This window comes from Cricetulus griseus, chromosome 3, assembly GCF_003668045.3.
Source record: "Cricetulus griseus strain 17A/GY chromosome 3, alternate assembly CriGri-PICRH-1.0, whole genome shotgun sequence".
In the NCBI taxonomy this organism is placed as follows: domain Eukaryota; kingdom Metazoa; phylum Chordata; class Mammalia; order Rodentia; family Cricetidae; genus Cricetulus; species Cricetulus griseus.
Window position 1 is genome coordinate 48836631 of NC_048596.1, and position 13979 is coordinate 48850609.

At 41.3% G+C, this 13979-nt stretch overlaps 1 protein-coding gene across 1 annotated transcript; it reads right to left on the reverse strand.

Moving 5' to 3' along the window:
* Positions 1-513: 513 nt before the first annotated feature.
* Positions 514-13604, reverse strand: Cblif (cobalamin binding intrinsic factor). Its single transcript, XM_027406819.2, has 9 exons — positions 13526-13604; positions 12712-12888; positions 11468-11581; positions 10937-11077; positions 9288-9469; positions 6100-6277; positions 4855-5056; positions 3415-3533; positions 514-575 (listed from the first exon to the last, which is right to left on the reverse strand). The coding sequence occupies exons 1-9, from the start codon at positions 13602-13604 to the stop codon at positions 514-516; spliced, it is 1254 nt and encodes a 417-aa protein (XP_027262620.2).
* Between the last annotated feature and the right edge of the window lie 375 nt (positions 13605-13979).

Consider the following 13979-nt stretch of genomic DNA (forward strand, 5'->3'; position numbering starts at 1 on the left):
TCTGGAATTATATATGGGATAATTTTGTTCATTTCATACAACTGTGTTTGTATGTATGTTTGTGGTACATGGATTGTAAAGGAGCATTCAGTGTGAGAAGCACAAGTAGGAGTTTTAATAGTTCATCTATAGAAGTAGTGAGTGTGTTGTTTGGTCCAGAAGATTGCACTGCTTTCCCCATCACTGGGGCTTTCCTTCTCTCTTGCCATAGGTGTAAATGATGATTGACAGTCTGTTTTGAGAAACCAGAAATTTTATTTCATGAACCACAGTGGTGAGTACCCCAGGAACTTTGCATTGTGCACAGTTTATTCCACACAGTGGCTCTGTGGGCTTTCTTTCTTTCTTTCTTTCTTTCTTTCTTTCTTTCTTTCTTTCTTTCTTTCTTTCTTTCTTTTCTAAAATCATGGATAGAGTAGCATTGTCAATATCCACTTTTCTTGGCATAGATTTGAAATGGAATTAAAAAAACCACCTCATCCTTTGGTCACATCCAGTAGAAGATACTCCTTCTCAGTACTGGGTGAAGTTGGCTGTGATGTGCTCATAGTTGGAGGGAATATAGTAAGCAGCCCCTGGAAGAGGCAGAGGGTAACAGATGTCTATGGTGTATGTAAACTTCCCATGCCACCAGCCCATTAAACACGTTAGAGGGGTAAGATCACCATGGGGAGGAGTGGGCAGAAATATGAGTTTGGGATGTTTAAGGATTTCTTTAAAAATACTTTTATTGTTATTACTTATTCATGTGTATGTGTGTAGCTGCATGCATGTGAAGATCAGAGGATGACCCATGAGAGTTGATTCTCTCTTTCCATCATGTGGGTCCCAGAAATCAAACTCAGGTCACCAAGCCTGGTGCCAGATGTCTTTACCAGCTCTTGCTAGCCCTGTTTAGGTCTTCCTTCCTTCCCTCCGTCCTTCATAAAATATTTATTATTATTATTATTATTATTATGTGTGTGTGTGTGTGTAGAGAGAGAGAGAGAGAGAGAGAGAGAGAGAGAGAGAGAGAGAGAGAGAGAGAGAGAGAGCGTGCTCAGGTGTACCACATGTGTGAAGGTGCTAGTGGAAGCCAGAAGAGGGACCTGGGATTATAGGCTGTCGTGAGTCACATGATGTGGGTGCTGGGTCCTCTACAAGAGCTGCTTTTAGCTGTGAAGCCATCTATCTCTTCAGTCCCTAGGATGGATGGCCTCCCTCCCTCCTTCTTCCCCTCCCTCCCTCCCTCCCTCTTCCTTCTCTTCTTCTTTTTGGTAGATACTTTATTTTTCTCTTGTATTTGCTTTTTAGCTTACTTTACAAATATCTATGGATTTCTCTTTTTCTGCTTTTAGGTTACCATTTTATGGAGCATGTCTTTTGGAGGTAACCCTTTAAGATGTGCCAATCTATTTTCTCTCATGTAGAAAATTAAATGTTTTCTCTGAAATGTCATCTTTTGTATTAGAAGCCTTATCTGGAACATAGGAACCATACAACAAAATGGCTCAAATTAAAGTATTTAAGGGATATTTTCACTTATTTTTGGAAGATTTTATAAGAAATAGGAAGGGCAGTAGGCTGAGAATCTTTCAGAACAAGAAGGATGGATGATGTTGATATTTTTTATCTCTTAGGTATTTTGTGCCCAAATGTTTTTGAATATAATATTTTTACTTTTACTGTCCTTGCTCCCAGAGAAGTGAAGTAATTGGCAGAGGAATAAGTCCTTTTAAAATTTCAGAATGATTTCTTGAGATCAAGGTAGTGGGAGAAGTGACAATAACAACAGCATTTTGAACACATAATCTGCAAAAGATATTGTAGTTATTAATTTAAAACAACTTTTCTAATGATTACAACAACCCACAGAATGGCATTTCCATTTTATAGCTATAGAGACAGACTCCTTATTTGTGTAACGTAGATCATGACTAATGAGAGAAGCTTTCTATAAAGCCTGTTGATGCAGCTCATGAGTTCTGACTTGCCAGTTTTTCCTAACTATATGGTAGACAGCAAGCAAAACATCTCTCCCATGGTAAAACTGAAGAAAGGAGCCTTCAAGGTACAGCACTGGCCTCCTGTGACCCTGTTTGGGTTTACAGTCCTCTTCACGGTAACAATCAGTGTCAGGTCAACGTCTTAGACAAAACCATGCCTCAGTGCTCTTTAAGTGGAAAGTTGTTCCAGCATTTATGCAAATACTAATGTTTTTCTGGAGTCTAAGTTTCATTCTTGCCATGTTTACCATATAGATGCAGTTACAAACATTCCTTTTCGTGAGAGATTAAAAAGATGGTGAGGGCTGAAGTTTTGACGAGGCTATGTTAGAAAGCTCACTTGTCCTAGAGTTTGGAAACCTGGACTTGGTTGCCTGTTCTGTTGAATTTTAGGCTCATGTTTCATTGCATCTCATGGTGATGCAATATTCTGAAATATCTCTTGCATTCTACGAGATTTGATTTTTTTTCTGGACCTCATTGCTAGGGTTAATAATGCAACTTGAGGTCACTTAAGACTTAAGACTATTATCTTACTGAGTACTCAGCCTGTTTGCTTAACCTCCCTTTCTGAGAACAGTGTAAGAATCAACATACTTGCCTTGAATTTCCCATGTAATCAACTATTACAACCTGAGATAATGCATAACTGTGATATTAAGTTCTTAAGTTATGTAATCTTCCATGTCTCTGACCCAGAACAGTGCAAGTATATCATTTGTTGGAAACAGCAAATACAGAAGTTGAAAGTGACTTCCCCAAATCGACCATTAAGTTTGAAAGTGTCCGTGTATGGAAATTGGTTTATAAACAATGATGTCTGTAGTACTGTTAAAGATTTCTGTAAATTATTCCATTCCTTCCCCATGTGATGCTCTCTGTGCTGTTCAATAAAGACAGCAAAGCCCTTTGTGAGGGACAGACAAGCAGTTATATAACAGACATGGAGATACACACAGTGACATGTGACAGAAGCACACAGAACACACAGACCACATAGATTGACAGATTGACAGCCTTCTTCAGGCAGGCACAAATTCAGACTCATGCAACAGAAAGACAAAGGGTGGAAGACACAGGTTTGATGAGGCAGAGAATTCAAATCTGGACTTGTTCTTGGTGAAATGGCCTCAAGGGGAAGTGCTTTTATTTTTTTCCTTAATGCTACACTGATACATTTTTGGTTACTTGGAGTTACTCACCAATATATATAATTCACATCACATCTCTTGGATTTATTTACCTTCCTGTAAAAAGAGTCACTAATAATTGCAGAGTATTTAAGTAATGACTATATATGACACTCAATTTCTATATATACCCTATTATAAGCATGCACAGTATCACATTTACCAAGTACATTAATTAAAGAATTAGTAAAATGTAGCCTTCCAACTGGAAGAAAAACACATTCCTTTGCTTTCCTTACCTTCATTCAAAGGTGTTTTGCCACTAAGGAGCTGCCAGTATGTCTTCTGATTAGCATTTTCAGCGATATTGTTGATAGAAGAGATCATAAGGCCCCAAGATGTCATTTTGGTTTCAAATCTAAGAATAAAAGGTAAATATCTAGCACCTCAGTTGAAGTCAGGCAACAGGAGGTAAGTTGGAGGGACAGATGTTCAAAACAGAAAATGCAAACGACTGAGGATAGAATCATGGAATTTCAATTAATAGATAGAAGGGTTTTCCTTTATATTTTCACTTGAGTGGGTTGATAGTTACTTCCATATTTAGATATTCCTGTTTCATGGATGTTGTATAGAACAACAAACAATTTAGTTTGCACAGTATGTGTTTGCCAGATTCCATGGTTTTATTTCTGTTTGGTATGGTGAGAACTCCAGACTAATGAGTACCTTCATGTATGTACAATAGAACATTTGCACTCTTTATAATACATACATCTCCGTGACTCAGTTAGATCCCAAGGTTTTTCCATGATAGAATATTGCACGGCAATAAAAGGCACAGCCATGGTAGAGGACAGTGTGCATGAGGATTGTTTGGGGATGTATTCTATTATTGATCAACTTTAGTGATGTCCAAATTCTCAGAGGACCATATACAAAGGACCATGGGATCTGGTGCCTTTGGCCTCCGTTGGTACCTGTACTCACATGCACATACATGTTCCTCACATAGTTAAAATCAAATCAAATTTAAAAATTAAGAGACTCACATTTTAGAGAAACATATGTCAGTCCATGAATATGATGAATCATAACTGTTTAAACTATTCATAGAAAAAAATCCACCAGATTATTAAATACCTGATTATATTGTGGTTGTGGAGGCAGTTTATTCTTTGTGGTTTTCTCTGCAAGTTTCTATTATGTATCATGTGTCAGTTTTATATTTACAGACAGAAGAAAAACCAGGCAATATTAAATGCTAAACTTGTAAAGTATATCCAGAGGGTTTGGGCGTCAAGTGTCCTCTTTTCTATGCATTGGCATGGTCCCTTGACTCCTAAACAGTGACTCCCTATCTTCCTCTGTTGCTTCCTCTTTTTGCCAACGGTTGACATTTCCCAACATTTAATTCTCCCCTCTGATCCATTTCCATATTCTACTCTTTAGTAACAGGATAGTGGGTAGAATATGAATTTCAAAGACAGTCAAATCCATGCTTAGCTGTGAACCCTGTTAGTTAGTTAAATGTTATGTGGTCTTAAGGAGGGAGACAGGGAGGGAGGGAGGGAGGGACAGAGAGATAGATAGATAGAGAGAGGGAGAGGGAGGGAGAGACAGAGAGAGAGAGAAGAGAGAGAGAGAGAGAGAGAGAGAGAGAGAGAGAGAGAGAGAGGATGGATTTATGGGAATTTGAGTCAGGCTTGGGGGGTGGCAGCATCATTTGCACCACTCACTTGAACTTGGAGTCTTTGCGCTGTGCTTCTTCTAGTACAACAAGTAGCACAGATCCACTTTTCACACTAACCTCGATGGTCCAATGGAAGGTCAGGTCAACCCCCTTCAGCTGGTTGTTTATGGTGTATATGACGGTAATGTTAGATACTGAGGTGGGGACAGGGGTAGGATAGTCATTTACAGTTGGTGGCACTCCGTGATCTGTGAGGAGCAAAAAGGCCAAGTTTATTAAAGATTTTGGTGTTTGAGTTCTGGATACAAAAGTCATTGTTATTGGGAACTTATCCCAGAGAAGAGTTCAAGAAAATAGTGTTTAGGTTATTTAATGAAATAGAATCTTGGCAAGAACTCCATGTTAAACTTGTGATGCCACTGGGAAGCAGCACAGAAGTGAGGCTAAGGTGGCAATGTTTCATTTGCTGGCAGTGGGTTTGCTTGAGTTTGGCCCCTGTAGATTTGGCACTGAAGTCTATGAGGAGCTTATAATCCTGTCATGTGAAATTAGTGAATGCAAGAGGAAGTATTTGATAAGAAAAAAAAAAAAGAATCGAAGGAGTTGATTTCAGAGACCTTTTCTGGAATGACAAGAGTTTTAGGAAGGCTCTGAATAGGCAATCTGAATTTTAATTATCTCAGTATTATATTTGATTGGATACAAAAATGCTATAAAGCAATGTGCAAGGTTTCTACCTGATCCTGTTGGTGTTCTGTGAGTGTCAGGCTGTCAGTATTAGATAAGGCTTAGGTGAATTGCATCTGTGCCCTTTAAGCCCTCCAAATAAAACCAACAATTGGTTATTAGTCTCCTCCTCTCTTTCCTTCTCTTCCTCTTTTGCTTTTGCCATGTAGATGATGTTGATTTCTTCTTAATAGTGATTTCATTACTGTAAAGACTGTAGTTTTGTCTACATGTCTGTCTTCTGATTTTGTAAAGAGCAAATAAGACATGTATGATGTTTGGTAGCACATTTGTCAAATGAATGAAGCTTCCTATGGTGACCATGGGCCATCTACCTCCTTAAAGGAGGTGTTCAGTATAAGGAGCTGAATTCTGAAGGCTAGGCACTTTGGCTGTGTGTGTGCTGGTACACATCCTTGGGGATTGAAGATCAGTTGTAGCTCTTCCGATCTGGGATGAATTGACAAAGCAATCTTATATGCCATTCAGCATCAAGCTACATGCCATTATACTGTAAGTAGCAACTTTATGACATAAGAAGGGGAGGTCATTGAAAAGTTCTTACCAGGACCACAAGTTACTCGGGGGACATCTAGGTAAGTCTTGCCTTTCAAGGTTGGGAGAATTTGAGAAATGGACATGGGGTTTTGGAATTTCCCCTGCTTAATCTCCTTGAGTATTGTATCCATAGTCTTCTCACAGTCCCATTTCTTCATAGGTTGCTCAGGTGTCACAGAGAGAGCCTAGGACAGAGGGGGCAGGCGTGGGCAAGGAGAAAGAAAGAGAGGAAATGTTAGGTATGGCAGGGAGTTGGCTCTTATGAGGGATGAACTTTATTGCTAATCATTATGATCTTCTAGAATCTAATCTGAAGCAGCACAAGATTTGGAATTGCATTTGTCTTTCACAGTGTCTGTCCCATGATAGTCGTTGAAGGACTGGAGGTGTAGCATGGCAAGGCATTTGCCTAGCATGCATGAGGTGTGGGTGCAATCTGTGTATCAATAACAAACAAAAGGATATTTAAAGAAATAAACAATGTAGGGCTGGAGAGATGACTCAGTGGTGAAGAGCCCTTCCAGAGGACCTTGGATTGATTCCCAGAACCCACACAGCAGCTCACAACCACCTGTAACTCCAGTTTCAGGGGTACTGTCACCCTCTTATGGCCTCCTCAAGTATTAGGTATGCATATGATTCGTAGACATACAGGTAGGCAAAACATCCTGTACCCATAAGATAAAATAAAACAAGTAAAGAAACAAACACTGGCAAATTCTTTTAAAAAATACCCACACAATTATCTGGTCAATGAATAGAGTCAGAAAATACTGCTAAAACTGCTGTATGGACTGGCACATGCACTACACAGTTTTTGATCTGTATTTTCATGCACACCTTTTGGTGGACTTCTCCAAAAGCACGTGTCTATGTCAGGACTGTCATAGCCTACATAGCCCTGGCCTTGGGGTAGAGTCATGACCTGGGTTGCACTTGATTCCTTGGGAACAGTGACTGGAGGATGCACGCACCAATCAGTCCTTCCCTGATACACCAATTCTGAAGGAGAAAAACATTTCTCTTGCTTGTATATTTCAGTTGGACTGTATAAGTAAACACCAAGCAGTCATTGACCAACTTAAATTCCACACAGCAGGAGAGAATGTGTGAGACCAGGGATGAGAGACAACTAATAGTGGTCCCTTATGTCATCATTTGATCTTTTTATTCTGGTTCTTCTTGAAACCACTTCATCCAGTCCTGGAAATACCCAGGTATGTGAAATATTGAATTGCCATTTTTAAAATTGGGCTTCTGGTACCTGAAAAATGGATTACTATACCAAACAACTCACTTATTGCCTAGTTTTCTATCTGGGGTAAATTAGAAAGTGTAAACCCTGCTTGACTTTGGAGGGGGTATCATTTGAGGATCCAGTGGGCAAGGGTGGAAAAGCATTTTGCAAGGCATGATGTGGAAACGACCATTGCACACTCCCTTCCCTTACAGTTATGCCACCAAGTATGGTAGTGAGCTGTGTTGGCTAATGTCAGATTTGCATGAGGCTGGGAAGAGAAAATGGGAGAAGGTGGAGGGGAGTGAGAGATGGTTGTTTCAGCTAGGGAAAGCACTGTGGGCACTTGGACCTTTGTGATGGGCATGGTCCCCCTGTTAACTTTATTTAGCAAATGCACACCACCAGTCTCCATCGAGGCCACTTTACACGGCAATTTGGTCTAAGGCTCTCCTCAGCAGGCAGGCAGGGAGAAGTCATGTGTCTTAAGAGACAAGAAATCTTCATAGTGAGTGTTAGCTGGATATAGATGAGGTCTTGTCCTTGATAGGAAAAACGTTTATTCTCAGGTGTCATCTACCAGAGTGTACCTAGAAAGTGATGCAATCCCAAGCAGAATTCCTAAGCCAAATCAGCAAAGTAAACAGTTCTGCATCTGTCACTAAAGCAATCAAACTCCTTAGACAAGGTTAAGCACATGACCCCACCCTGCCAGACTCAGTCTTAAATTCATTCCTTCAGGCTGCCTCCTTTCCCCAGAAATTTCTAGACGTGAGTTCTGGGGATGATTTTGTGTGGTTCAGTCATGAGAAAATGGTTTTGTTTTGTGATAAAATTCCGGTGACCATGACAAAGAAGCTGGCTTTTCTCTACTACTTCCACGTATGGTATTTTGGGCTAGTGATTTGTCTTCATTCTTATGCTTGAGACTGACTATTACATGAGCTGTTTGGACTCTTCCCTAAATTTTTAGTGTGTGGAGGGAACCAACACCAGTCTCTCTCTCTTTTTTCCCCTAGGAGATGATTCCTTTTAATAGCAACATGGAGCTACACAAAGCTTAAGGCTGACATTGTAATTCTAGTCCTCTCCCTTTCCTGGGGTTTCTGAGGTTGGGAGTTCATGGTGCAGTTTTTCTCTTAATTTCCTAAGACATTTAGACCATTAATATCTCAGTATGGGCTAGAGGATTTGACCATTGTGACTCTATAATTTCTGATTCTAGTTGTTAATCTCTCCCCACCATCCTTGATACACCTGCTTTCCGTGGATAATTCCTGCTCTAGTCAACAGGAACTGGGAGATGGTGATGGATTCGAAGCTGTCAAGTAGCATCTTTCCTAATTTAATCCTGGAGATGTGTAAGGGAGGCATAGAATGGTCAGCAGACCTAGCTTCTTAGATTTGGCTCTGCTATTTACTGGGTTATTTTTTATTATTTATATATATTTATTTGTGTGTGTGTATGTGTGTGTGAGAGAGTAATCTTTAAATTATTTATATTAATAATTTTAAATGCAAATCATTTTTGTGGGTAAAGATAAGCAGGAAAAAAAGAATACTTTTCTGGTAAGTCTGAAGCAGAAAATTCCATCAATATTTTTGGAAGACCTACTTGTCATATCAGTATGTATGTTCTAAGCTTTCAATAGTGTATGACCACTACTAGTAAACTGGTTATTATGGTAATAAACCCTCAAAATTCTTGATTTATTTGTTTCATTTTCTTTCCAAGAAAGGAGAATGAATTCTTTTAGGTTTGTATTCACATTTTATCTATGAGCTAGCATATACCTGCGTTTTGCTAGTGGAGAAACTGAGGCAAACTAGTTCAGGAATTGACCCCAAATCACATTAGTTGGACTTTCCCCGGTATGTTAGTAGAAACAAAGTCCCTTGGTCCTACAGTTCAGGGTTATTATTTTGGCCTAAGCCAGGAGTATATAGTATGCATTTACCTGCATGGCAAGGCCAGTGCTGTAGATGTCTCCGATGATGCCATCAGATTTGATCCTCAAGCTGATACTATCCACAAGAACCTTCAGTGCCTCACCAAACAAGTCTCTGTAATTTTCCTCAGAACCTACAGGAATCCTATTGTACATGCAGGTCAGGGCCAAGGTTGCTACTGCTTCTGTGTCTGGAAGGCAGAGGGTAGACAGACCCCCCACCACAATCACCACCATAGCCAATATTCATCAGCTGCTTATTGTCATCTGGTTATTGGACCTTCTTTAGTTCTTGGGACTACTTGTGGAATAGGACCTGTAAGTGTCTTCATTTAAGAGATGAGGAAATGGGAGCTCAGAGCAGTAAAGTACCTGCCCAAGGCCACACAGCCAGTAAGCAGCAGGGCCAGATCTTAAAATAAATGTATACAACAGAACAGCTCCAGACTTTAAAACTTTAAATAGTGCAAATGGCGGTGTGTTCAATCCCACTTCTCTTATCCCAATGTTGATCTTTTGAGATATCATCAATTCTGGAAGGACTGGCTGTCACACCTCAGTGAAGGCATATTGGTCTTTTCAGCACAGTAACCCGAGTCTCATTAGCATCTGTGGTTTACGCCTGTTTTACTCTGTCTGCATTCTGTGTCATATGTGTGGTTCCTGGGCTCTGTGCATGTTTGGGCAGTGGGAACTTTGCAACCATCATAGCACCCAGCCCAGAGACTTTTCATTTTTTGCATGTGATAAACATGTATGGGCAAAATGAGCAAGTTCTGACAAGACTAGAACAAGTAAAATGCTATCAGTATGGCAACTTTTATCTCACTACCCTTCCCATCTCATTTGAAAGCCTCATAGCTCCGTTAAGAGCGACAGTGTTATTGACACCTAAAGATAAAGAAGTCCACCTCACTTACTGAACTGACAGAGGTGCCCCGACCATGTGTGATGTTCCAGATAGAGAGGGATACCATCCTGTTCTTGATCCCCAGGAAGGGTTCTAGACTGTATCCACCTGCTTGTCTGATAGTAAAAAGAAAAAGCTTGCAGTTGAGGCCCGTGGAAGTGAGTGAAAGTCTGAGATGATATTGCTCAAAGAGTGGCAGAGGACCATGACAGTGAGTCCATGCCAGAAGCCCCAAAGAGGAAAGATCATTACACACAGAAAGGATGAAGGAAGGAAATAGAACCACAGAGGAAAAGGATCCATTCGTAAGCAGCTCAGAATAGGTAAAACAAAGGAATAAGAAGGTCTCTGTTAAAAAAAAAAAAAGAAGGTCCCCGTATTGGTTTCAGAAAATAACTGTGTGGGACATTTGGATGTAAAAAGGAGAAAGATCTTGAAATTCAGAGTATGGGAGGATTAATACAAATTAAGGAGTGTAGAGTTGGGGTGAGGCAGGACATCTATTTCCATTTTATTTGAAAAATAACATGTGACTTGTGACATGTTGTTTGTCCCAGTGGAGGTCTGTCATTAACTCACATGTCCAACAAACATTTGTTCAATGTTTTTCATCCACCCACACCTTCATGGCTCTCAGCTCCACCTCCATGGAAGTTTCCTCTCCCTTACTTCTCCTTCCATCACTAACTCTTGTCTACTGTGACTCTGATACTCTCACCGTGGTCAGTGTCTGATGGCTTCAACTTACCCACACTGAAGGGAGAAGGGTCACTCATCAGTGTCTTAGCAAAGAGTGCTGCGATGGGCAAGGTCGCCTCTGAGTTCTTCTGGCACAGTGCGAGGATTGCCAGACTGGGCCCATAGAAGGCTGAGGGATCAGCACCGGGGCCTCAGGAGACAATAGAGAAGCATCATTAGATTAACACTTACCATACTGGAGACCACTAGAAAACCTGTCACCATAAAAAGCCACACTATTGGCAAAGGATGACATCAGTGTTTTCAGAGTAAGAATGTCATCTGGCATCTGAAGAGAAGAGGGACAGTGCTGACTCTGGGAGGATGGTGGCTGTCCAGTCCACGCTTGGGGAGTTGGCTTCTCTAGTTCCTTTTGGCTCAGAAGTGAGTATCTCACTGGTGGAACTGTCAGAGCAGAGGCGGCCTTATGTCTCTCCCCTGACTTTCCACTCTTCAAACATCCATAAGTGTCCTTTCTGAGCTAAAAAGTCCCAGGAAGGACCCTGCAGCCCATTCTTCCCTCCCTCCTCATAGGTCTTACTTGAAGGTTCCCAGTTTTCCATTTTCTTTTGCAGAATGGATACTTGACTTCCAGTGTCTCGGCAGGAGGAGGTGAGAGCCATAATGGTGAGGGCGAGCTGCCCTTTTGTCAGGTCTGTGGAACAGATCAGAATGATGAGGGCAGGCATTCTCAGGCACAGCGCCACCAGGGGCTAGACTCAGGGCTGCACTTGCTTTTCAAACTTACACTATGTATACACTATGTATTTATTGTTATAATTATTACTGTGTTTTCCTCTCTCTCTCTCTCTCTCTCTCTCTCTCTCTCTCTCTCTCTCTCTCTCTCTCTGTGTGTGTGTGTGTGTGTGTGTAAGCCACACACACATGTGGAGGTCAAAAGGCATCTCTGTGGAGCCAGTTATTCCTTCTAATGTCTGGGGCTCAAGCTCAGTTGGTGAAGCCTGCGTAACAAGCACCTTTATCCCAGGAGCCACCCTATCAGCCCGCCTCTCAGCTGCTGCTCATCACCTTCCCCTTTTAATTTTTGAGATGCGCTCTATCCCTGGCTGGTCCGAGCTCACAGAGTGCTGGGGTTCCAGCTGTATGTCAGCACACACACACACAGCCTCTCCCAGCCTATACCCAGAGCCCCAAATCCAGGGTTTGCATTTCTCAGTGATGCACTCCTATCATTTTAAATTATCTTTTTTTTTTCTGAAGAAAGAAATGTGGAAATAAATCTTTGAGGAAACATTGAATTTAGTTAGTGTTGTCTATATGACTCGATGACTGTATAATGAAATTAATGATTTCATATAACTAATATATGCTAAGAAAAGAATCCCTGCTGTCTGTTTAAAAAAGAAACAAGAAAACCCATGAAAGTCTGTGGAAACTTACAGGTAGAAAGTAAACTTGGTTATGCATCTAGAACCTCAAGGAAATTCACGTGAAGTAAATAGACCCTAGACTTTGTTGTTACTGTCACTATTGTAATTGTTTTTGTCCTGAGAGGGCAAGGTGAGTGAGGGGCATCCAGTGACTTGTTCTTAAGCAGCAGATTCAGAACCAGAAGCCCTTGCTTTCTGCAGTGAGCCTGGAGCTCCCTGTGCATCCCCACCCTCTTTCCTGACTATTCTGATGTCACATATGTTTAGTTACAACTGTTTTGCTGCTGTGTAGAGAAAGATGAATGAATTGGGGTGGGTGATGGCATAGACATGGGGTCCGGGGTAGCCTGTATGTGGAAGATTCAGGCTTCAGGGAGGGGCTCCAGTGTCTAACCTGCATTGTCACTGGCTATGAGCTTGTTAGTCAGGAGCTTCTGGGCCTCCAGATTGTAGGGGCCGGCCAGGTTCATGGCAATGAGGATGCTGGGGTTTACGAAGTTTGACTTGGCCACTGAGGTCTCCATGAGAACTTGTAGGCCATCGATCCAGGGCTGCTCTTCTGGGGGGACAGCTGAGAAAAGAAAGGAAAGCCACTTGCCATACCCCCATCACTCATGCCCCCCCCCCCCCGCCCTCAGAAGGCTTGGGAGGTTTGAGGATCAAGTAATAGAAGAGAAATGCAGAAAATATCAACATGTTTCTTTAGAGGCTCATCAGTCCTTCCATCTTCACCACCAATCTGTCTTTAAAGTGAGTTTTTCATGTGCTAGCTTTAAGCAGTACAGCTCAGAAGTATTTAACGTGATTTCTAATCATTTCCTAGAAGTCACTGATTTCTTTTGCATCCATTTCCCTCTACTCTTTCATGAAAAATATTGATGATTTGAGGCATAATCTTCTCAGCAAATAATCAAGCCTCGCATGTGGTCTTTATTACTACTATGTATCTATCTTGTTACAGCAACCAACATTCCTGTAATCATAATTGACTCTCTCTCTCTAGAAAGTGCATTGATTTGACTCTCAAAGAATTATGCTATGAAGTCATGAGAGATGAGTGTGTCTCCATCCTGACCTGTGCCCAGCACTTCAGAGCTCCTATAGCGATTGCTGTTCTACCTCTTTCTCGTCAGTAGAACTGTGCCTGAGATCTCTGCCTCTCTGGAGGGAGATTGCTTCTTTGCCAGGGCAGCAATCATCATACTCACAGCAAGAGCTTTGGGCTCTGGTGCTGGTTCCTGCCATAGCCCAGAAAACATATAGAAGGCAGAAGGTAATCCAAGCCATGCCACGCATTCTTGTGCTGTCCACGTCTCCCTTTCCACTAACACCTAGTATTTACTAATGAGGTGTGCCTCTCTCTTATTTTTGTAAAACAGTCTGCTCCAGACACAGCCACTCTTAAATATCTATGCTGACCCCTCCTACCTTGATATAACTCATTCCCATTTGCTTATCTGAATTTACTTACTGTATAGGCCCTCCATGGTGTGTAAAGGTGACTTCTAAGGAGCAGAATGATATAAGAACCCGAGAGTTGGGTAATGCAGCAAAGACAATGAGTATCTCTTAACAAATTCCTGAGTAATTACAGGTAGGAAATTTGACTAATATGTGAGTATAGAAGGAACTTCTCCTAGGCTAGTAGCCCCTGGATGTTTG